This window comes from Falco cherrug, chromosome 15, assembly GCF_023634085.1.
Source record: "Falco cherrug isolate bFalChe1 chromosome 15, bFalChe1.pri, whole genome shotgun sequence".
Classification (NCBI taxonomy): Eukaryota; Metazoa; Chordata; class Aves; order Falconiformes; family Falconidae; genus Falco; species Falco cherrug.
Window position 1 is genome coordinate 12,809,963 of NC_073711.1, and position 24,906 is coordinate 12,834,868.

Consider the following 24,906-nt stretch of genomic DNA (forward strand, 5'->3'; position numbering starts at 1 on the left):
GCCCTCTGGCCCAGAGCGCCCTGCAGCACACTCGAGGCATTGGGTTGGTGCTGGGGGACATGCAGTGGTCCTCCCCTGTCCCTCCATCTGGATGGAGCCCCAGAAACTGTCCTTGGAAACCTGGTCCCCCTGGGCACCTGAGGATGACATCCGGGCAGTGCCAGCGCCTGCCCTAAGGAAGGTCTGTGCCTTCCAACCTGGTGCCAAAAGCTTTGCAGGAGTGCCCATGCATGGGGCATGGTGACCAGGGCACTGCTGCTTGGCAATGGAAGCTGTTACGCTGCAGTAGCGTTCCAGCCCAGTGCCATTATCTCTTAAATGCAGAAAGGTTTTATTAAGCAGCCTACAAAAAAAAAAAAAACCAAACAAACCAAAAAACACCACCCAAACCCACAACAAAACAAACCAAAAAAACCCAGTGTGAAGCGCTTTTAGCAAATCCTATTTTTAAGCAAAGTCAATTAAGTAATTATCTGATCGAAACACTTCTCCCTACATAAAATCAGCCTTCGTCCCACTTTCTGCACAGGGCGTGCGCAAGGCTCAGGTGGGCTAGGCTTGGGTTAAGGGTCAGGAAAGGGGGATCAGCTCTGAGCCACCCCAGCCATCGCCTTCCCTCTCTGTCACCAGCTGGGAAGCAGGACAGGCTGCCAGGCATGGGCACAGCTCTGGGATGTGCTGGACAGAGTGGGATGCTCCATTGCTGCTGCAGCTGCTGGGAGCTGGGGAGGTTGATCTGTCAGGCAGCTCTGAATTGCTCCAGCTCTGCACGTCTCGATGGCTCAGCAGAGATGCTGGATTTTCAAGGGAAATGTGCCTCTTAGCACATAAGCCCAGAGAAGTGGGGGATGCTGTAACCACTCCATCAATGACACTCATTCTCTCTCCCCTCCTTCTGTCCGTCTCTCTGTGCCCCCATCCTCCTCCACTCCCCCGTTGCTGGCCCCGCGTGCCAGGACATGTTGAAGAAAGAAGCTCTCCTCCTCATTCCCAACGTGCTGAAGGTTTTCCTGGAGAACGGGCAGATCAAATCCTTTACGTTCGATGGCCGAACCACCGTGAAGGTGGGCCCCTCCGCTCCCCCCACAGCATGGTGACGCTTCTCTCCTCCCGCCTGCCCGATCCATTTTTCCTTGTCTCCTGCTTCTTTGCACAAACACTGCAGCGTCGCTTGGCTGGCTGCGAGCTGCCACCGCATGATTGATAGCCTCCCCGGGCAACACGCTTTGCAGCTGGCAGGGATGGGGTTTTGCTCTTTCTCCCACTCCTTTTTCCTTGCTGTAAGCCTGCCCTCAAGCCGGGATGGATGCTCCTGCAAGCCTCCCTCCCAGGGGTCAGCTTGCCGCAGCCCCGCTCCAAAACACCGCAGTGCTGGGGGTCTGGCTGCTGGTCACATCCTGCTGCAAGGTGGCTGGGTACAATCCTGTGACCCCTCCCAGTGCTGCAGGGCCTCATCCTGCGCTGGCGTGGCCCCAGGTGCCGAGGAGGAAAGGGCTTTCAGTAGGGTGCCATCTCCCACCCTGGGAGGGAGCCACTGCCTTGCACCCAAGCCTGTCTGTGGCATTTGCAGGATGTGATGGTGACGTTGCAGGACCGCCTGTCCCTGAGGCACATCGAGCACTTTGCTCTGGTCTTGGAATATTCCAGCCCAGAGTACAGCCACCGGTTCCTGCTGCTCCAGGACAAGCAGCCGCTGGCCCACGTAAGTCGCTGGGTGTGAGCAGGCATGGGATGGCCAGGGCTGGTGGCTGGGGCACAGGGAGGCTCCTCTGCCACCAATGTGGGGCATGGCAGGGTTGTGCCATGGGGTGGTGTAGCCTCTCCTTGCCTCTGGCATGGTCCTGTGGGCTGAGGGGTGCAAAGGGTGTCCAAAGAGGGAGATGATCCCTACCCATCCCACCCTGACAGCACCATGGAGGTGCTCCAGCCTGGGAAGCTGCAGGCAGTATTCATGAACATCCTTGGCCTGCCCAGGAGAGCCAGGAAGCTGTCACTGTACAGGATCAGGGATAAAACGAGGATTGTGGAGGAAGCGTTAGCCCTCGTGGCATAAACCCCTGCCACACCAGGCAAAGATGTCACACCAAGGGAGGCTGGGCTGTTCCAGGGATGAAAGGATCAGGTGGTGCACGGTGTAACCAAATCCCTTCCCAGGGGAGAGGAGAGGGGGTCTTATGCTCTGCAGGCAAATATATGCAGCCTCTGGGCTCACTGCTCCCCTCTGCTCCTGCCACAGGTCGTGCAGAGGACACACTACCATGGCATGAAATGCCTTTTCCGTGTGAGCTTCTTCCCCAAGGACCCAGTGGAGCTGCTGCGCCGGGATCCTGCAGCGTTTGAGTACCTGTACATCCAGGTAGGGGACTCGTCCCTAAGAACTGGGAGCTGATGGTGCCTGTGGGCCACGCGTCTGCCCAGGCCGGGCTTTGTGGAGGCATCCCTCAGGTGGCGGGTGCCCTGTCCCCGTGGCTGGCTGAGGACACCTCTCCTCCCTCCTGCAGAGCCGCAACGATGTGATCAGAGAGCGCTTCGGCGCAGACCCCAAGCCAGAGATGCTGCTGGGCCTGGCCGCCCTCCACATCTACATCACCGTCTCAGCCACCCGCCCCAGCCAGAAGGTCTCCCTCAAGAATGTGGAGTGAGTCCCCCTCCCTCTTCCCACACCACCGCGCAGCCCTCCTCTGAGTGCCTTCCCCATGCTCCTGCTCACAGCCCTGCCATAACTGGGGTGCTACCAGCAAAGTTTTGGAGTGCTGAGCATGAGATGCCCTGAGAGTCCCCCTGGAGCTGGCCGGCTCGCAGGCTTGACAGCAGTGACCTGCAGTCTCTGGTCCCACCACAGGGCCGTGTGAGACCCCCACACTGACATCCAGCCACACATGGCAGCCTGGCCAGGGCTGGCGGTGATATTTGGTGCCAGCCTGGGATTATTTCCATGGGAACCCAGGCTGATTTTCCACCTTGCATCCAAGGTGAAGAGAAGGCACTGTGGCTGTGTAATCTCAGCCCATCACCAAGCTGTGCAGAACTGGCTCAGCCCTCCTGTGGCTCCCGGTGGTCTTAAATCCATATGGAGTCCATCTGTGCAGGCTGGCTTTGCCCAGTGTGCATGGGGAGGAACGGGGGGAGATGGCACCCCAGGGAGGATGCCAAAAGAGGCTTGGGAATTTGCCCTGCATCCCTTAACCTTACATGAAGGTGAGCAGGAGCTGGGCTCAGCTGCAGAGCCTGGCACTGCTGTTTGCCAGCCCAGTGCTAGTGGCTGTGCCACCAACTGGGGGTCCAGTCCCCTTGTGAACCCGGGCTGGGGGCTGCTGCTGCACCGGCTGTGACACCAAGGAAGTGCTGGTGTGGCTCCCGTTCCCACTAATGGCAAGAGGATGCTCTTGGGCAGCATCCCTGGTTTCTGCCCGTCGGCAGGATCTCTGCTCTGGTGGCTCAGGCAGGCTTCCTTCCCCGCAGGAAGGAGTGGGGCCTGGAGCCCTTCCTGCCCCCCTCGCTCCTGCAGCTCATCAAAGAGAAGAGCCTCCGGAAATCTCTCTCGCAGCAGCTTAAAGCCCACCAGAACCAGCCTGGCGGCACCAAGGTGAGCCCAACCTGCGTGGCCCTGGCTCAGGACTGGTAGGGTGGCAGTGTGCCTTCTGCCCCAGCCGTCCTGTTGTCCCCGGCTGCCTGGGGACTCCTGTTATTGCTACCTAAGTCCCATTGGATGGGAGATAAATCCCAGTGTGGCAGCTGTGCTTTCAGCTTGGCCAAAGTGGCACACATCCGTTAACCCTGTGTTTATCATTATCTCTGGGCTTGGAAGGCTCTAGAGGAGGCTGCTGAGCAACTGCCTCAGTCCCTGCAACCATCAGAGCTCCCTGGGGGGGCTATGTATCTCCCAGGAGGGTTATACATCTTGGGGGGGAAATATACATCTCCCAGGGGGTTACATATCATATGTCTGGGCTCCTCCCTGGCTGTGCCTCTGCTTTGGGTAACGTCCCAGCATCTGCCCAGACAGCAGGGGAGTGGAGACCCCCTCCACCCCATGTCAAACCCCAGGCTCGTTGCCAGCACAGCCCATGCCCCAGGCTGCCTGCCAACATGCTGCGCACCTCTGCTTGGGAGCTCCCAAGTTTGCACCAGCCTCTTGCATTTATTGCCCCTTATGCTGATGGTGATCACCTGTGTGATGTGTTTTGTCAGGTTTCCACAGCCCAGGCAAAGCTGCAGTACCTGAGGATCCTGAACGAGCTGCCCACCTTTGCTGGGGTCCTCTTCAACACAGTGGGACTGGTACGGTAATTCAGAGTGGGCTGGGAGGTGCTTGGCATTGGTCCTGAGTCTGTGCTGGAGGGGAGAGTCAGGGGAGATGTGACTTCTATAGAAATCACTTCCTCGGGCTCTTGCTCTGCCCCACTAGGGTGCAAGCCCATCCAGAGAAGCCTTCAGAGCCTCTGCTGACAGTAGGTCAGATCTTCAGCTCCACAGGGTCTGGGTCGGCTCTGTTCTTGCCAGCCTTTTGGGCAATGACATAACCCGCTCAATTAAGTTGCCGTAGTTTCGGACACAGTAGCTCAGTCCTGCCCTGGCAGCATCCTGCTCTCCATCTCAGAGGAGGGCCACCCATGGCAAAGGCCACTGTGTTCCCTGCTTGTCCCCACAGGGAATAGCCCAGCTGGCCTTACCATCTCTGACAGCAGTGGTCCAGCCTGACCGCTCTCAGGAAGCTGCCACTGCCCACTCCTCCCTCATCTCCATCAGAGGCACCTCCACCCCTCACCCAAGCCACCTCAGTTTCTCCATGGCAGAATGAAAGCCACCAAGCCAAATAGGAGAACAGTGGACCCACTACGGCTCCCTGCTGCCTGGCTCACCTCTCCATCCCTCATTCCACCTCCCATCCAGGGGTCTCCATGTAAGTGTCACCTCTCTGCCATCCTTCCCTTTACCCACACCCGAGGTTTCAGCACTTCCCTGGCTTCCCTTGCTTTGACTCCTGGGTTCCACCTCTTGCAGCCTTTGACCTGCTCTGCTTCCACCATGCCATGGAGCTGCTCACCTCGCAACTCAGAGGGCTGCCTGTAGGAAATCAGTAAAGGCAGAACCTCGTGGTGTCTGGTCAGTGCCATGGCCGAGCAGGGGGAGCCTGCCTCTGATACTGACTGGGTGTGCAGCATTGGGCAGCTCACCTCTGGTGTGGGTGCCCTGCTTTTTTTTTAATCTCTGACACCAAAGCAATGACTCTGAGCTGACCTAGGAGCTGAACCACTTGTAAGTGGTAAATAGTATTCCTTTATTCTCCTCTGCACTGGTCTGCCCAGCTCCTCTTCACCTCCAGGTCTGGCTTGAAGCATGCTTCCTGGGCAGTCCAGAGCAAGTGATCTCTTTTTTCAGTCAAGGCTTTAGTTCTTTTCTAAAATGCATTCACTCCCTCCTCTGCTTCCTTCTCTCAGAGGCATTGTCAGATCAGGCAGATTTGTAACACGCTCTTACTTTTCTGTAGCAACACCAGCAAACCTGAATATTTCATGTGGACAGTCAGTTCAGTGCTTTATTTTTAAATAGCCTTGGCATCCTTCACACTGTTCCCAGCTCTGCAGAGAGGCTTAGGGAGGGGGGTTCATGGCACCAGCTTCACCTGCTGCTCTGCAAAAGCCCTCTGGGACCTGGCCAAGCTGCTGACATCGAGGGCTGGCTCCACAGAGAAAGCCAGGTGCAGTCTGTGAAGCCCCAGGCTGCATTTATTCACCCATCTGTCTGTCACTCTTTCTCCATGTGCTCCTGCTACCAGGACGAGAAGCAGCCAGCCACCACGCTTCTTGTGGGACCCCGGCATGGCATCAGTCACGTCATTGACCTGAAGACCAACCTCACCACAGTGCTGTCAGAGTTCAGCAAGGTCAGCAAGATCCAGCTGTTCAGGGAGAACCACGGGGTGGCCCGGGTGGAGACGAGCATCCTGGATGCCAAGGTAGGCACAGGTGCCACGGAGGCAGGCACTGGGGAGAGGGGCTAGTACGGAGGCTGTGGTTGGGTGTTTGGTGCTCGTCTTTGAGGGGGTTCAGGACACAAGCGCACGTTGGAGCATCTGCCTTGAGATTTCTAGGGACTCAAAAGCCCCTTTCACATTGTGGTCACAGGGCACATGGTCTGTGACATCTCCTCTGCCTGTCTGTCTCCTTGAGCCATAGAGGCAGGGACTGACTGACACAGAGGGTACACGGTGCAGGCATGGTGGCATTCTGGCCATGACCCAAACACCTACCAAATGGTTCAAGCAGTGCCCGTGGGGCAGACGGGTGACACAGGCCAGGCAGGTAGCAGGGCCCTTTGGAGGCAGGACAGCACCTCGCTTCTGCTCAGGGCTGGAGAGGAGCAGTCCATGGCCATACCTGAGCTGGATGCAGGTACTGGAGGGGACTGGTGGGGTTTCATGCATTAGCAGCGCTTGTGAAACTTGTCAAGCCATACAGGATCATTGAATGAACTGGAAATGATGGGATGGGGCATGTCAGACTCAGAGTGTGGGAAGAGATTGCTGGGCATCCCTGGCTCAAATAAACCCTGGGTATCTTGATAGCTGCCTCCATTATCCTGGCCTTCAGCCCACAGAGCAGACTTTCTACCCCTGGGCGTACATGCCCTCCTGGGCCCTGTGTGTTATCATCCTGCCGTCCCCTGCTAGTTGTTGTGTGGTGCAGTGCTGGTTCTGGTAGTCAGTCCCCATGGTCAGGCCCTGCCACCCCCATCACCCCTCAGAGTCACCTGCCTCTCCCGAGTCCCAAACCCTTCCAAAGGACTGTCAGCAATACAGTAAAAGCTTTACTGACTTCTTTGGTGTCTGGTCCGGCAGCCACAAGATCCTAAGGACATCATCCAGTGGCCTTTGCTTGGGTTTTTAATAAGCTAGGACGCATCTCTGGCAGACTTGCAGGCAGGTAGCCATGTGCCTGCTCCAGGGTATCCTAGGTTTTACTGCCTCCTCGTGCCCAGCTCTTCCCTGCCCCATGGGGAAGGATGGAGCTGAGGTGCAGCAATCTGACAGATAAATGCCAGACCTCATCCTCTGCTCCCACCTTGAATTCAACAGGACAGAGTTAGATTAAGTTTGGGCTAAATTGGACGGAGGCAGTGTTTGGCAGAGGCTGTCTCGTACAGTGACATCTGGCACAGCGGAGCTGTGACCACTGTGGGGCATGGAGATGCTGCTGCACAGCTGACAGGGTGTATCTGCACAAGCCTGCTAAGCCGTAGGCTGTAGGTCAGTTTTACTGCCCCTGCATTCACCCCTTTTCCCCCAGAGGCCGATGAAGCTGAGCTGCTTTGCTGGCTGCCTCTGCATTTCCTCATCTGCTACAAGGTCTCTAAACCTCAGCCCTCTCTGCAGCCCTTTCCTTGCACTCTGTATTTCAGCTGTAGCCTCACAGATGTAATCATGGTGGATTTGTTTAGGATTCTCCTGCTGCCTCCTCTCCTGGTGGATTTTAGCACTTCCTCCCACCAGGCGCATTAATTCCTCCAAGTCTGTTTTCCTCCGGCTGCTGTGTCTGCTCCAGCAGCTCTGCTGAACTGCAGTAATGCCTTGGCAGCCTCCGCCAGCACCATGCTTATCCTCATCCCCTCTGCTTTGTCTGACCACCCCCAGCAGCCTCATCCGTGAAGCCCATTTTTTGCGTTTGTAATTCAGTGGATATTTGGTCAACTGTAACACCTGCAATATTCCATCTGCAACCTACTGAGGTCAGTCATTGCCCAGATGAAGTCCTGGTGTCCTGCTGTGCCTGTCCCTACCCTTGAAAACCCTCAAACCTCCCTCACTGCCACCTGGGCAGGCAGAAGCCCTCCTTGCCTGTCCCCTCCAGCTGCCTGGGCTGTGCAGGAGCCCACCAGATCTCCTCCTTACTGCTTATGGAGCAGGTATAACCAAGGGATACTGTCTGCACCATGAGTAACCCTTCTGGTTCCTCCTGGTGCCCACACCCCTTGGATATGTATGCATAAATTGAAATATTACTGTATTAATAACAGGCTGGTCACAACCCTGTGACTGACTGCTCATGGCTCGCTGTGAGCGCTCATAGCACAGTGTGTTCCCACTGCCACATAGCTCCATGGCAGTCTCACCTACTGCGAGTACTGCGCGGGGAGGTGTGTGGCGTTAGCTTTGCTCCACGTGGTGCTGCTCAGCCCCGGGAGTGCACCGAGCTCACGGTGGGGTGCGCTGGCCCCTCTGGTGCTGCCATCATCTCGCTGCCGTGGCAGAGTGCAGTTGTCCCCCCAGTGCAGTCCAGCTGAGACTGGCTGCAGGAGCGGCAGACGTGATGCTGACATCCATCTTCTGTAAATTAGGTGGCGATTCTGCACAGATCCAGCGGTGCTGCTCCCCTCAGCCATGCTCTGCAGCAGTAATTAACTCTGCAACACCACCAGCCCTTTCCTACTGTAGAAGCAGACTTTCTTCTGTGTCCCTTCTATGCAGTCTCCCAATTGCTGCAGAAAAGGCAGCTTACATACAACTTCCCACAAGCACATACGCACGTGTGGCAGCTTTATCTCCCTGAGAAGTTCCAGGCAGCTGCCTACAGCCACTGAAAGCCCCTCTGCCTGCCTGGAGCAGGGTGAGCATCCCATTTGTGAATCTCAACAGGCTCAACAGCATCCTGCCAGCACAGAGGCTGCTGTTACCTGTCTTCATTTAGCCGTTATCCAAGGGCTGGGTTTTAAAGTCAGAATGTCTGCTCTGAAATGAGGCATATGCTAATCCTGCGCAGGACAGCGATGAATGAGGAAGGCTAAGAAAAGCAGGCAAAAAGGTTGTTACCTTGCAGTGCTAATCTGCTTTCTGCAATTATTCTGTTGCACCGAATGTGTCACTGGCTAAAGCCCTGGGTTGCAAATAAATCTGTTTCTGCCATGAGTTGTAAACCATTAGAGGGTTGTGTTTGAAGTAGTGTCCTGACTGCTCTGGGGACCTGTGCTCAAATCCGCATCACCCCTGGAAGCCTGTCAGAGCCCTAGGGATTGCAGAGCAGGTGGGAATGTCCCTGGGGCCATTGTACTGTGACGCCTGATGCTGCGTTGAGGGATGCTGGTGCTGGGGCAGCTCCAGGAAGGGCAGGGATGTGAGTGAGCCAGCCTGAGTCAGTAGGGTGGTGGTGGCCCATCACAGCTGCTCACTGGGTTACTGTGGAAACAGCAGATGGTCAGTGTTGGTTAAGGGATTTGTACTGAAAGGCCATTTTGAATTTCTAAGCACCAGGGTTGTTGTTGTTGTTGTGTAGTTGATCCTAAGGGTTAAAAAAAGGGAGTCGGGTCACAGAGTGGCTGTCAGCCAGGAGGTCTGCACACCCTGACCACAGCAGCCAGCACCACCCAAATGTTCTCATCCACTACTTGGCTGCAACCACAGCCCAGACGCACCTGCCGGGAAAGAGCTGGGGAAGATTTTCAGGTAACAAGCAGGCTTGAGGAGATTGTAAGCCATTTGCATTTAGTTCAGAAGGAAAAAAACGATGTTTGTCTTATAAATTATTCACTGGGTAGTTAATTGGTTTGTTTTGGAGCTTTTCCATCCTGGGCTTCAGTTTCTGTTTAAAACAGCCCATTTGTGATACAAACGCAGGTCTGGTGCCTCTGCTTTGCTTTCTTTAGCTTTTTGCCATGGCTACAGTGGCAAGGGGGGAGCAGATGCTGGCCGGACCCCTCGTAGAGGAGCTGCACAGCCACAGAACGGAGGAACCAAAGCCTCCAGGCCTCTGCTACTGGGTCCAAGAAGGATTTTTATTTCCTGCAATGTCTAAGGGAGCTGCTGGGAGGAGAGGAGCAGGTTTCACCTCAACATCCCTGGAAGGAGTGGGGCATGTTTGCTTGGAAATGCTGAGAAAGTTCACAGTATGCGGCTGGTGGCAGGATGGTGCTTCGCCAGCTGTGCTGCAGCTTTGTGGGCATTTTGCAGGATTGTGTAGCCATTCCCACCTGGCAAAGTCCCCTCTCTGCTGGGGCTGTCGCTTCTTCGCTCTTCCTCTTGCGCCCTGGACTTGCCAGTGTTCAAACATTGATTCTGGAGCTCATAGATTTGCTGGCGACAGGGTGGTGGCACATGGTCTCTCCTGTGATCTTTATGCATTAAATGTAGCTTGTCTCAGTGGTCTGGGAGCCCTCAGGCCTGCATCTCCCAGGGGCTTTCCCCTCCAGCTCACTGGCAGTGCTGGGACCAACATTTGAGAGCAGCCAATGCTTCTGAGCCAGCTCAGATTTGGGCTTCTAGGCGTGCATCTGCCCTCCTCCCCAGTACAGGACTGCAAAGTCCTCTTCTACCTCCCAGCATCCTGGGAAGGGCAGTGTCAGCAGCTCCTGCCTGGCATGTGGCCAAGCCCAGCAGTACTGATGGGGTGCAGAGGAGGCAGAGGGGCTGCTGCTCACTGTGCTCATCCAAGCTCCCCAGTGCAGAAGGTGTGGGGAGAGTTGCTCAGCTCCGTGGGCAGATTGGAGCCAGCTCCTGATGTCCAGCTGGGTGGCTCCACCAGGTCGCACCCCTTGCTTTGCAGCTCCACAGCTCCTGCAGAAGCAAAGCTTTTGTGCTTACTGAAATGCCTTTTCAAATGGAGCATTTATTCTCCCTTCTGATTTACACAGCTACACGCCACTGGGCTTTTTATTATTAATGGTCTTGACACTGGGAAAAAAAGCTGCCGAAGCCCTCTGAACGGGAATGAAAGAGGAATGCTCTGGGGGCAGCTGGATTGCCTGAGCCCGGACAAGCGTCTGCAATTTAACAGAGGAGCTGTCCCATGCTGTGCCTTGTCCCCATGCTGGGCTCCAGGACAGGAGCCCCGGGTGGCTGGCCATTTGCCAAGTGCAATTCAATCAAAGGCATCAGGGTAATTGACTTTATGTCTCCCAGCAGGGCCTGCAGCCAGCCAGCACTTTAGCTGAGATCAAGACTCAACAGAGGGGAAGAAAAAAAAAAAAAAAAAAAAAAAAAAAAAGAAAAATTAATTCAAAAAGATCCCTGGCTGCTGCTGTGCCTGGAATGTGGCTATTGATGTCATTGTCCCAGGGGCCACGGCATGCTTCCAGCCTGCCATGGAAATAAAAAGCCACCATGCGTGGCCAGGGTGCAGCCGCCTTTGCTCCCCCTGGGAGGCCAGCCCTGCCCGCCGGGCGCCCCTCCCTCATGATGCCCATGGGATGGTGACCCCCTGCCTCCAGCCTTCCCTGCCAGCACCAGCAGCAGCGGTTCTCAGCGGGGCTGCAGCCGGCCCCGAGCCCAGTGGTGCTTCCCCCAGCTGAGTGTGGCAGGGACGTGCTATGGGTGCCAAGGCTGGTGCCATATATTTGCCAAATTGTAGTCTGAAAATGGTGGGAAGCCACATCAAGCTGATGAGGGCAGGTAAGGCCAGCATTACTCCTGCTCATGCAAGCAATGAGTGAAGCCGACTGAATTTCTCCTACATGAAGAGTGAGGCTTGGAGCAATGATAGACCTAAACGCTCTGGTTCCCTAACCTGAATTCATCTTTCTTTCCATTAAGGCGTTCTGAAACACTGTCATCTCGTGGGAGAGAGGGAGAGATTGAGATTTCCTTTGGCTCAGTACCTGGGGTGGGAGGGGTGGATGCAGTTTCCCTCTTCGCAGCACCTTTCTAGCAAGGCATAAAGCAAAACACAGCACATACCAGCGTGTGGTGCCAGCCCCAGTGCCACCTATGGTACTGCCCAGGACAGGAGCCAGCCAGAAACACAAGAGTCAGACAACATGTGGACAGGATCAGTTTCCAAGCCTACAAGTATTTGATGTATTTATTTAAAAAAAGAACCAACAAACAAAGAACAACCCCCCCCCAAAAAAAAATAGAAAAAAAAAAAAAAAGGAAAACCAACCACGCAGACTTCAGGTGTCCTGTGCTGTGGGCGTGAGCGCAGCCCAATGGTATTGCAACCTTGGGAGTCCTGAGAACTTGCTTCAACAAATAGGAAACGTGGAGGATGCCAAAAGTGCTGGCAGGCTCTCGTTATTAGAAATCCCACAGGGAAGAGCATGAACCCTTTGAGCGGCTGGAGAGGGGAGATGAAAGCCAGCCAGGGTGGCAGCTGCAGCATGATGGGGAGACAAGCTGGACCTGTGCCTTCCCTGGGGACAGGGCAGCACCATCAGAGTGGAGAGAAGGAGACACCTACAAGTTTGCAGTCTACAGAGGTACCTCTCGATCTACTGTGATGTTGTGTGGGATCGTGCAGGGAACAAGGAGGGCATTCACCCAGTGGAGGTGGCAGCTGCTCAAACCCTAAGGAAGGAGGCACTGCTGCAGAAACCTGAAGGTCTGCTGCAAACAAAGGCAGGGGGGTTCTGGTCAACAAATGGGAAATAATGGTCCTAATGACAAGCAGCACATTAATAGGGCTGATTTAACAATGCTTAAGAGGAGGGAAGGAAAGGTAAATGTACAAGTGAAAAATTGACAGCTGTCTCATTAGGCCCGGCTGCCTAATATTATCGAATATAAACTTGGCACTGCACCTCAAATAAACCAGGGGACATGAGTTATGTAAATTCATCTCCCGTCTTTCTACTGCACTACATTAAAGGAAGCAGGGTGAGATCCGAAGTACATGATAAAGGGGGGAGATTAAAAGGAAGTGCACATAAGCTTAAGGGTTATAGAGTACATAGATCAGGTCATAAATTAATTTAAATATGTGGACTGTTAAGATCCTCTAGCATAACCCTGGCCATAAAATTTCCTACAGACGTTCTTTTATGAAACCTTCACCTTTGTCTGAACAAGGGAATGTTCTCCAGAAGGACATCAAGGTTTGAGTTAAAGCCAGAGCATAATAGAAAAAGCAGTATATCCTTAATAGGCTAATGGAAAACTCATCTCTTGTATCCAGTGTAAATATATTTTATTTTACTTTCCAGAGAAACTGGTTGCCAAGAAAGAAACTTTAAGTGAAAAAAATGTCCTTTTCTGATTAAGACTAGAAAAATCTAGGAAACCAGTTGAGTGAAAGATCAAAACATCAGTCATTTCAGGCTGTTATTATACATTTAGATATTGAAAGAGTGTTCTCTTTAAAATTTGCTTCTTTTCATGTTGGCATATTACAGGTCAGAGATAAACCTTTACCTGTGCATCCCGCTGAGAATCTGATGTTTGGCATTTTTAGAGCAGTAGGATTATCCCAGTAAGTTTGCTTCTGTGTAAAACCAGCTTTCATGCTAAAGGTGCTGCTGCCCTGTCAAAAATCAGACAGGCATTTCTGCTCTGGCATCCCAGGGAAGCAGATCCCTCAGGGCCACCAAGGTATGGGCCACCACCACTGTTGCAGAGAGAATGTGCCAGTGAAGAGGAGGAAGAGAATGGGCTGGTTGGCATGAGACACATCATCAGTGCATGGCTGGAGGATAACCAAAGGGTCATCCTAGTTAATAACTTGTTCCCCATTGGTGATGAACACCATTTCCTGATTAACAGCCAGGAAAGAGGTACTGCACTATGTGTCCACTTCCAAAAAATATCAGTGCTGACAGGGCAAAGAGCAGGTCTTAGAGGAACAACACCGGGTTTGCTCCTGCTGCATCCTTCCCTGCCTTCTGGCTGCTCATAGGTGTGAGCTCTACTGCACCACTGGGTTTAGAAAACTTACGAAGATTCATGCTTTTTCAGGTTGCTGCCTTTTTGTCAAGTCTGGTTGAGCTTGAGCAGTGAGTTAAAAAACTTGCAGGAGGAGGCAGGCATGCTGCGTGAGCCCCAGCCCCCTGGAGACCAGGCCAGTATTGACCACGGGCACAAGCCCTCACTGCTGCTTGCAGGATGTTTCCAAAGGAAAGGTGTTCAATCCCATTTGCCACAAGACATGGGTATTACAAGGAAGCCCAAAGCACAGACTACACCCCTCCATTGTTGGTAATCAGAGAGCTCCTTGCAAAGCTGTCCTGAATTTACCATCTAAAACCCTTAGCAACACTAGTTGGAAATTTTTCATGCAACTGTTCAGAAAGTCAATGTTTGCTCAGCTCGCCTGTGCCTGGCTCTCTCCACAAGATCTCATTTGCCTTGCCTGCATGGAACAGGGTGACCAAGATTGCCAATGTCTAAAAATAACATCTCTGTTAGCCGCCATCCCTGACACCTCCTCTCTGTGGCCTGATTTTCCAAGGAAACAAGGCTGCTGCAGTCATGTTGCCGCTTTGCCTTTTGACCCCACAAATCACTTCCAGATCTGTTGGCCACTTTCAGGGAGATGGGTCAGCAAGGTGCAAGTCTTGAAGGCAGCCGAGCTGCTGCAATGTCGGTAAAATCACCTAGGTGGGTGGAAGAGAGAGGTACAGCCTTGTAACCAGCCAGACCTCTGTTACTGAGCAGCAGAGGAGCCACCAAGGCCAGGAGAGACAAGCAGCCTGACTGCAGCAGCTTTGCTCCCATTCAGTAGCTTTTTAAACAGCCAGTAATCCATCGGCAGGACACAGAGCCCCTGCAGGACAGGCTCCCAGGCCACGGGGAGCTTGCTGGAGCACTGCCATGAGTGCAGGTGGACAGCTTCAAGCTGCTCCTGAAGTGATTTAATCCCTAATAACAATATTTGAATGCTTGACAATTAGAGAACTGTCGCACTGCTTGTTTGCCAGGATGTGAGAGTAATCATTTCTAAGACCCCTCGCTAAGCTGTAATGCTAATCAGTATTAAGATTCCTCTTTTTCAGAGCGGAGTGCTACAATTAACCACAGCATGCCATGCACCGATTGCTGGAAGCCAGTCTGGAAACTGGGCTTGCTTGGAGACCTGGCGGGGAGCTCGCGGTGGCATGGTGTGTTGTGTGTGTGTTATTTGTAGGCAAGGAACACCAGTTGGAACAGTTGTGTCTCAGTCCTTTCTCCCTTCAGGAGGAGGGGAGATGCAGGGGCTGCTTCTTGCCAGCACAAACCTACAGTCCCATCTCTGGATGGGTGGGTTCATCCTGAAGCAGAGGTGTCTGAGCGAAGATGGAAATAGGGCTGGGTCTCAGAGGTACTGGTACCCAGCCGGGGTCCCCAGACAGCACCACGGGCTGAACTGCAGGTGCCGACAGGAAGGCAATGAATGGTCACGGCTCTGTGCCACTCAGCCTTTGTGTCCCCAGGAGCTAGCTGTGAATCTCTGGCATGTGACTCATACATGGTAGAAACTACCCCTCTAGTTTTGCTTTTGAAAGGGAATTCTCAGCCTGCCTTGGCCTCCTGATTTAATCTGGCAGTAGTGGGTACCCATCAGCCGTTGCCTCTCTACCCTTGCTGTTTGCTTCCTTTCTTGTTGCTAGCACTCAAACCCTTCCTGCTGCATAACACGGGGGAAAATGCACAAATGTCTCTTTATTCAACAGATGGCTTAAAAAAACCAACAAGGCTTAGCCCTGTGTGGAATGCAGTTGTTTTAAGAATGCTTCATATGGCAGAACTGGAACACATGGTTTCCTTTCATCACTTATGTCAAGACTGGAGCTGGGCTAAGAGATGTCACACCCCCCCTCACCACTGCACGCCTGCCTCCTTTGAGCTATGTGTAGAATCTCTTCTCTCCCTTCTCTATCTTGATAATTTCCCTTTGATCTGTGTCATCTCAGATTTATTTTTCATGATGCAGAAGGAGCCTCATCAAGCAGGCAGAGGCAGAGCCTCTCAGTAGAGCGTGTTCACTTGTCAGGTTATTTCTCTTACGCGTCAGGTTATTTCTTTTCCTTTCTCTTCCTGCGCAGCAGCCAAGGAGGGAACTTCTTTACCCTGGCCCTAGGAGGAATCAGCCCCTGCCAGAGGCTCATGTGTCTTGGGGATCAGACGTGGTTCTGTCCAGGACTGATGGCTTCACACCTGGGTTTATTGTGTCCAGAGTGTGATGTGCTGTAAGGCCAGGTCTTCCTTTGCCAGAGTTGTCTTGGTGGCTTAAAAAAGCGAGTGGTGAGCAGGGCAGAGAACTGGCCAGTGGGTATCAGAAACCTCCTGTGTTTATAAAACAAGAAGACCAAAATAGCTTCAATGCCTTTCCCACTGCATAGGCTTAAGTCATTTTTAAAATGGGCTTGGTTTGCCATGGATGTTGTAAACAAGTTCTTCTGAGTCTTGGAGGGATGTCAGTGTGCAAGAGACCAAGCACAGCAGGACAGGCAGCCCAAGCCACAGCAGTAGCTAAACATCCCCCAGTTGCCTCATGTAAGCCCTGTACAAAGGCCCTTCAGGCGGGGCTGCTTTGTGCAAGGGGTAGAGGTGCCACGCAATGACTTCATTGAAGGCACTGTCAATTTTTTTTCCATCTCATGGGTCCACCTTGAGTGGTGCTGGGGGCTCAGACCAAGCATGGACTGCTTGACCGAGCAGAGCTGATGCAGGATGCTTTGCCCAGCCAGGTCCCAGCAGTACATGGGACCTCACTGGGTGGGTAAGAGTGGATCCCACTCCAACAACTTCCCTAGGCTAGTTAACCTTCTTGGGACAAGCTGGCAGTCAGGGAGTCACGGCGTCTGCTGCTAGACTGTGCAGTAAGGTTATATGTAGCACACAGATCGTGTCAGATTTTTTCCTTCTCTTTAAAGCAAAGACCCTTTTTAGCATGTAAATAAATGTTCTCCTAAAAGAGAAGACACCATCTGCTCCTAAGCATAAATTTAATTTTCTGAAGGGTTAGACTTAAATAAGATCTACAGGCTCAGAGTGGTGGCTGGGGGAGCCTGTAATGGGGTTTTGCCCCCTCTGCATCTTGCTGGAAGCAGATGTCTCAGTTTATGGGAGGGCGATGTGGTGCCTGCAGCGAAACGGGTTCTGACAGCTGGAGACTCCACAAACTCCCTGAGCTCCCCAGGGCCTGATGGTAAAATTGGTGCTTGCAGGTAGGCTTAGAATGTAGACATGCAGGCAAACGATCAGGAGCCAGCATGGGGACCCTGCCATGCACAGCCTGCGCCCTGTGGGACTCCACCTCTTCCGTCATCCTTAGGGGAGTCAGCAAGCTGGCATTACAGCTACAGTGAGGCGCTTTCTTGTGCACAGCACAGGAGCAAGGACATGCACCTGGTTGTTTTTTCCTGTGTGGGTGCTAAAAGTGCCAGCCAGCTCACCAGTTATACCAATGCAGGGCCCTGGCACAACCTCTTTGGAGCATGGGTCCTGTGTCAGCTGAGCCACACGGTCTTCATGCACTTTGCCTCTCTTGCCTTCCAGCCGCTGGTGTTGCTGATGGAGTGGCCCGATGCCACCAACTTTGCCTGCCTGATCGCAGGCTACTGCCGTCTCCTGGTGGACTCCAAGAAGATGATATTCTCCAGGGCCCCCAGCCAGCCACCCCCACCTCAGATTATCAAGGCAGGTACGTTTCAGCCTCTGCTTTCTGTGCGAGCCCCTTCACCAGCCTCCCCCTCCTCATCTTCCCTCCACCCAGGGCTCTGCAGCATTAGAAAGGAGAAGGGTTTCTCTGGCACCTCCCCTCTGCTCCCATTCCCCTTGCAGAACCAAAAAACAAGGAGCAGGGAGACAAGTCCTCATTTTGGATAAGCTCTGACCTGCAGTGTCAGCTTGGGCCCTAAATACTCCCTGCAAGTGTTGTCCCTGGCTACTCCTAGAGCAGATCCAGGAGGTGCTGTTTTGAAAAGACCTATAATGCTGCCAGCTAAATGCTGGGTCCTCACAGAACAGCCTGTGCATTGCTACAGGGATGCAGCACATGCTCCTTGGCCAGCATCCTGGCTCCGGAGACCAATGGGAGTGTATGCAGTCAGCCAGGGACTGCGCTCCTGCTGCCTTTGGACACTGCTGCCTTCATCAGTGGGGCTCTGGGCTGCACGGGCAACTCTGCCAGCATGGCTGCTCTGCTGATTTCCTATACCAGGAAGGAAACTTTGGCGTCTCAGTTCTTCAGGTGCTCAGACTGATGCAAGGAGCAGAGGTCTGGTCTGGGCACAGCAAGAGACAAGAAGAAGTAAAGACACATTCTGTCCCACCAGGCGCTGATGCTCTGTTCTTTGAGGATGACTTGCAGGTGTGAGTCACCCTCAAAATGATTCTCAAGAGTGATTTCAAACAAGAGCCACCCATGAGCACCCATAGCCATGCCATTGTTCCATGCAGGTGTTCACATCAAATATGTTCTGTATAGAGAAATATAAAATACAAGATCAGTGGCTGGATGATGGGCAAAAATACTGACCCAGCTGACTCTGGAACATTGTCCCCCAGACCTCCCAAGTGACGCTGCAGATGTAGAGAGCTGTGACAATTCTTCAGTTTAGCTGACAGAGTTTCAAAGCTGCCTTCTCAGGATGGGACTAGCTGGGGAGGTAGGAGGAATGCTGAGAGCTAGCAGAGTCCTTGTCCTTGAGAAAGGACTCAGTGCCTCTGAGGTCTGAGGAAGGCACCTGGACACCGACTTAGCACATGTGGGAGGACACACTCACAAGAGGCATCAGGAAAGCATCTGCAGCAACCTCAGCAAATCCAGGGAAAGACCTGGCAGGTGATGTTGGTGTAAGTATATGTACATGATTTCCTTTCATTTCTTCACCTGCACCTCTTACTGATGGCTGTCACCGTGCTCTCTGCTCTGGGTGCCCCACAGAAACACATTTTGTCACATTTTGCTATGAGTGGAGAGCGTTTCCAACTTAACTGGCTGTCATCAGAGTGGTCCTTCCCTGGGTCATGTCACCCTGAGATGGGCTACAGGGACACATGGGACATACGGCTGTGGGGAGTCAGAGGAATGCAGTGGGAAGCAGAGAGCATCCCAGAACATCCCCAAGGGCTTGGAGGGAGGCTGGCAGCACCCAGTTACTGGACACTCGGGATATCTCAACATGTTCAAGATACTGGTGCTTTTCCACACTAGCAACTGTGGTAGCAGTCAGGATTGTTTCTCGGGGATTTTGCTTCGTGGGCATGGTCGAAACCTGTGCCAAAAGGGGAAGCAGATCTTGCTCTTTTCTTGGCAGTCTCAAGAAACCAATGTCACTGCAGGGAGCCGGAGTGAGTGCAAGGGGAAGTCACGGTGTGGGTCAGACAGCAATGGAGCAATGGATCCATGGTCTTCAAACCAAAAAGCTAGCACCTCTCTAGCTGGCCTAGTATGTCCTCAGGGGTGCAATGAAAACCCCTCTGGCCAGTGGAGTGGCACAGTGTCCCTTCAGACCCAGTATACTCGGCCCGGCCACCCAGGCATCCTTCAGAAGGAGTGAATTCAGTGTGTATCAAGAAAACTAAGTCTGCTCACAGTTCTGGTCTCACCACAGCTGCAGGCTGAGCTGTCAGGAGCTAGGCGGATCACAGGGAGCAGGGACTGCTGATCATTAGCACATTTCTGCAGGAATGATAAGAAAGCCCCACTGGGATGAATCAAGTTAGCCCAGGCTTTGACTTTCCAGGCTGCAGGCAGGCTGTGTCAGAATCTTAAACGTAAAATTGAGCCCTGGCCTGTGCTTTTTGCCTAGAAGAGGAGCACATCCACCTTCCCTGAGGACCATTAAAACCTCCTGCTGAACTGCAGACATTTTTAGAAATGCATGCTTTGTCTGGATGCTATCAGTTAGATCTATCTCTCTGCATTTCCCTGTGAAGCTGTATGCCAGATCCTTGCCCTCCACAGCAAGGGTTGTGCTGGACTGGAGCTGCACCATCGGTTTGCCTCCCTGCCCCTTCCTCTGCCTGCTCCCACCAGCAACCATGGTCAGCCAAGCAGCTCTGTGGCCTTGGTTGCTCTCTCAGCACATTGTCAGGACCTTCTCCCCCAGAGCATCCAGCAGTTGGATTGTGGATTTGGGGGTTTTGGCCCCATTCAGCAGCAGGCCCTGGCTTGGCATGGGCAGCCAGCAAGGCTGTCCAAGCGGGGCAGGCTGCTAGCATGACCCATCAGAGGTGTCTGACTTTGGGAAAGCCTCTGCTTCAGCTCACACTGTCCCACCACAGCCCAGCACAGAATGCACGTCCCCAGCTGTGGCAGCCCTGTGCTCACTCACACAGCTGTCATTTCTGAGCCCTGGTATGTCCATAAATGGGAGAGAGACTGTTTTGGCTGGGATCTTAGCATGGCAGGTGATGAACAGTATAATGCAAACGTGTGTTTGGGGAGACAAATTGTCCAATTTGTTGAGCTAATGAATTTAATTACAATGTATTTGATTTAATTTATAGTTGGTAAGATGGAGCCTGCATCCCCCTGGCAGCCATTCTCAGCACAGCTGCACAATTCAGTCTGTAATGCAGACAGATGCCCCTCCTGGGGGCTGGACCACTGGCCAGAAGTTCAAGCAGTATTTCAGCCACTTGCTTCACACAAGGGAGCAAGGAGAGGCTGTCGCAGCAAAACGCTTAACAGCAGGAGCAGAGGGCTATTTCAGAGCAAGCCTGATCCGATAGCTGTCAGCCAGACAGACAGAGAGTGGATCGTGGGCAGCAAGGAGCAAGGGACTGGGAGGGGTGTCTGTCAGAATCAGCCAGGCAACATTGGATGCCTCCCTGAAAGGCAATATCGCACCATGTTTAGCAATTCCCTGAGGAAAACTGCTTGGTCTGGCCAACTGGCAGACTGAGGCTGAAGGTCCCTGTTCATGAGTGCAGCCACGCTGCTCCCACTGCCCTCTGAATATGGCTGGTGGCTCAGTGATGTAGTACCCGCATCCCTGTGTCTCTGTGCCTGCTGTGTTGGCCAGCCCTCCTCTGGTTCTGCCCAGCTCTGCCTCCCAGCAAGCTACTGGGATCTTGCTTCCTCTGCCTGCTGCTGTCACGCAGCATAGAAACAACACATTTTCCCAGGTAGCTGACGTGGATGGAGTCCAGCCCAGAGCAGTAAGAAAGCTGAGACATTTAGGAAACAGACCCATTGGGAAAGGTTAAAGGAATTTGCTGTGGTTAGTCTAGAGAAGAGATTGGTGGGGAGCTGGAAAGGGAAGAACAGGACAATATTTCTGATGTCTAAAGGTTGTTTGTAAAAGGGCACTGCTCAGTGTGTTGCCGGTCCATGGTGTCATTGATCTAATTCCTCACAAAAAACAGCCTTAGGGTCAATACTTTCTCATCATATATGTCATAATATTTAACTTTATAAAATTTATAGGATTAAACTCTATAGCACGTAATCATTTTGGAGACAGTGGAGCAAACCACACAAGGAGGTGGCCTGCTGCTGCTTCTTTTGATACCATGCAGGCTGCTGGCTGTCTTCCACATCCACCATGTAAATCTCTGTACATCCCTCTCCCTTCTGCCTCCTTATAGCTGGGAGGGGTTGATGTCTCATAGCCAGAAGATCCCTTGTCTTCAGTGTCAGCAGTCCCCTTCTGCTCTTGGTGGCAACACATGTGGTATCCCTCAGAGCTTAACCCTTTCTTCTAGAGAGGCCCACACACTCAGGTGGGGAGGCCAAGGCAAGTGTGGCACATACAAAGCCACCCATAGGAATGTGTTCACCTCCATCACACATGTTTTTATGAAAGTTAGTTACAGTTTTCCTGCCTCAGAGATAGGGTACAGACACGCTGATCACCCAAAATCCCTTCCAGCCCATGATCTGTTCGAGGAGTTAGTCAACAGGACCCCCTGGGAAACTGCCCTCAGGGACAAGGGAGCAGAACAGAGCTGGCAGATCTCTAAGGGTGCTTTCCATGAGTGCAAGAGCTCTCGATCCCCAAGTGTAAGAAATCAGGAAAGGAAGACAAGAGACCAGCATGGATGAGTCAAGACCTGCCGGTCAAACTAAAGTGCAAGAAGGAAATGCACAGGCAGTGGAAGTGGGGACAGGTATCCTGGGAGGAGTGTAGGGACACTGCCCAGTTGTGTGGAGATGTTAAAGGAAGGCCAAGGCACAGATGGAGCTGAACTTGGTAAGGAACACAAAGAATACTAAGAAAGGCTTCTATAGGTACATCAGCCAGAAAAGGAAGGTCAGAGCAAGCACACCTGCCCTGATGAGCACAGCTGGCAAACTGGTAACAATGGACAAGGAGAAGGCTGAGGTACTCGACAACATTTTTGCCTCAGTCTTCACTGGCAACCTGTCTTCCCACACCTCTCAAGTGGATGGACCTTAGGACAGGGACTGGGGGAGCAAAGTCCCTCCCACTGTAAGAGAAGATCAGGTTCATGACCACCTAGGAACCTGAACAGACGTAAGTCTATGGGACCTGATGAGATGCATCCCAGAGTCCTGAGGGAATTGGCTGATGTAGTTGCCAAGACACTCTCCATGATATTTGAAAGGTCATGGCAGTCAGGTGAAGTCCTGGTGACTGGGAAAAGGGAATATTGCACCCGTTTTTTAAAAGTGTGGAAAGGAGGACCCTGGGAACTACCGACCTGTCAGCTTCACCTCTGTGCCTGGGAAGATCATGGAACATGGTCTTCCTAGAAGCTGTGCTAAGGCATATGAAGGACAGGGAGATGATTCAAGACAGCCAGCATGGCTTCACCAAGGGAGAATCTTGCCTGGCCAACCTAGTGGCTTTCTGTGATGGTGTGACTACATCTGTGGATGAGGGAAGAGCTATGGATGTCATCTACCTGGATTTCTGTAAGGCCTTTGACACAGCCCCCCACAGCATCCTTCTCTCTAAATTGGAGAGAGAGGGATTTGATGGATGGACTGTTTGGTGGATGAGGAAGTGGCTGGATGGTCACATCCAGAGGGTAGCGGTCAAAGGCTCAATGTCCAGATGGAGACTGGTGGTAAGTGTTGTCCCTCAAGAGTCCATATTGGGACTAGTACTGTTTACTACCTTCTTCAACAACACAGACAGTGGGATCAAGGGCACCCTCAGCAAATTTCCAGATAACACCAAGATGAGTGGTGCAGTTGACAGGCCTGAGGGATGAGATGCCATTCTTGTGGCACACAGATGTGGACAAGCTCAAGAAGCAAGAACCTTATGGGGTTCAACAGGGCCAAGTGCAAGGTTCTGCACCTGGGTCAGGACAACCCCTGATACTGATACAGGCTGGAGGATGAAGGGATTGAGAGCAGCCCTGTGGAGAGGGACTTGGGGGCAGTGGTGGCTAGACATGAGCTGCTGATGTGCACTTGCAGCCCAGAAAGCCAACTGTATCCTGGGCTGCATGAAGAGAAGCATGGCCAGCATGTCGAGGGAGGTGATTCTGCCCCTCTATACTCTGCACTGCTGAGACCCCACCTGGAGTACTGTGTCCAGCTCTGAGGTCTTCAGTACAAGAAAGACATAGACCTGTTGGAGTGGGTCCAGAGGAGGGCCATAGAAATTATAAGAGGGCTGGAACACCTTTCCCAGGAGGACAGGCTGAGTGAGTTGGGGTTTTTAGCCTGGAGAAGAGAAGGCTCCAGGGAGACCTTATTGTGGCCTTTCAGTACTTGAAGGGGGCTTATAAGAAAGATGGGGACAGACTTTTTAATAGAGACAATAGTGAAAGAACAAGGGGTAAGGCTTTAAAAGTAGAAGAGGGTAGATTCAGACTAGACAAAAGGAAGAAATTTTTTACGATGAGGGGGATGAAGCACTGGAACAGGTTGCCCAGAGAGGTGGTAGGTGCCCCGTCCCTGGAAACATTCAAAATCAAGCTGGATAGAGCTCAGAGCAAGTTGAAGATGTCCCTGCTCATTACAGGAGAGTTGGACTAGATGACCTTTAAAGGTCCCTTCCAACCCAAACCATTCTATGATTCTGTGATCTGCATTTGCAGGACAATTCTTCTGCTCTCATTACTGGCAGATAGGCCCAGCTGGTTGCAGATGTTTTTTCAAGAGACCAGCCAGGTGGCCTGGCTGTGCTGCAGGGAACATGCATGTCCCACTGCAGTCCAGCACACCGAGCGCTGGAGGACAGAGAGCACATGGATGCGTTGCCAGGGTGAGCAGGAGCTTCCCCATGCTGTTTTTCCTTCTCCTGGGTGCTGCTGCTAACGTGCCTGCTGTGGTTTTGGTTTAGATTACATCAACGCACACAATCTCCACCGGCCTGCCACAGCGGGACACACGGGAAAGAAAGAGAGCGGGTTGGTGGGTGGCTCTGCCACCAGCACCGGAGCAGCTGGAACTCCAGCTGCCAGGGCTTCGGACTCGGAGCTCATCAGCTTTTGCTATCTGCACATGCGAGAGCAGAGGAAGGAAAGAGAGAGCAGGACGGATATCAATGAAAACCTGATTTTTTTTGAAGAAACTCGTCCCAGGACCAAATCTGACCCCACTTCCAAAAGCTCTGGCCAAGGCTACAACGGGGCAGGTAACGAGTATGACCCAAATGGCCTTGACCAAGACAGGCACACAAGCAGGGCCAGGGCGCACACCATAGACACCCACCTGCGGGGTGACACCTCGCACTTTTGCGAGTCCTGCCAAGCCAAAATCAAGAGCCGTCTGGCCTCATCCAAGGGGGGCAAGCCCAGCAGTGCCCGGGACAATATGGTGGACTTGATGTCACTTCCCCCTCCTGGGAGTGATGAGGAAGAAGATGAGACAACATCTCTGCTCCCCGCCATCGCTGCACCTCCTCCTGGCTTCCGAGACAACAGCTCAGACGAGGATGATCCCAAGCGCCGGGCAGCTGCCCAGAGCCAGGAGCAGGGCCGGCATCTGTGTGGCATCCTCTACGACAAGATCCCTGTCACGCTGATAGACAACGTGCAACCGCGGACGGTCCGAGACCATGCACAAGAGCTGGACGATGCCCTGGTGTCCACCCTGCAGGCACTGGAAGCCCTGGCTGCTTCAGAGGATTGCCCGCATCCCCCACCACAGCAGACAGCAGGTATTTCAGTGGCTGTGACTTTCTTTTTTCCCTGTAGCCTTTCTTTCCTATGGTACATCCTTCCCTTTGGTCTCCTCCTCCCATCCTGTATGTGGTTGTGGAGCAGCTTCTAGTAAAAACTAAGTTGTGGCAACAGGCTCTAACAGGAGCAGCCAAGCTGCTGCTCAGATTTCCAAGAAGCTGAGGTGGGAA

The 24,906-nt window shown here is 52.9% G+C and overlaps 1 protein-coding gene across 4 annotated transcripts in view; it reads left to right on the forward strand.

Moving 5' to 3' along the window:
* FRMPD3 (FERM and PDZ domain containing 3) overlaps positions 1-24,906 on the forward strand; it is a 66,385-nt gene that overhangs the window by 34,631 nt on the left and 6,848 nt on the right. For all 4 annotated transcript variants that reach the window (XR_008735301.1, XM_055727763.1, XM_005439986.3 and 1 more), the window contains 9 exons: positions 957-1,064; positions 1,571-1,702; positions 2,237-2,356; positions 2,502-2,638; positions 3,463-3,586; positions 4,192-4,281; positions 5,780-5,959; positions 17,180-17,324; positions 23,896-24,714. Coding sequence is in view for 3 of the 4 variants with exons in the window: in XM_055727763.1 (XP_055583738.1) it covers positions 957-1,064; positions 1,571-1,702; positions 2,237-2,356; positions 2,502-2,638; positions 3,463-3,586; positions 4,192-4,281; positions 5,780-5,959; positions 17,180-17,324; positions 23,896-24,714 (1,855 nt within the window). In the remaining variant the exon portion in view is untranslated. The remainder of the gene's footprint in view (positions 1-956; positions 1,065-1,570; positions 1,703-2,236; positions 2,357-2,501; positions 2,639-3,462; positions 3,587-4,191; positions 4,282-5,779; positions 5,960-17,179; positions 17,325-23,895; positions 24,715-24,906) is intronic.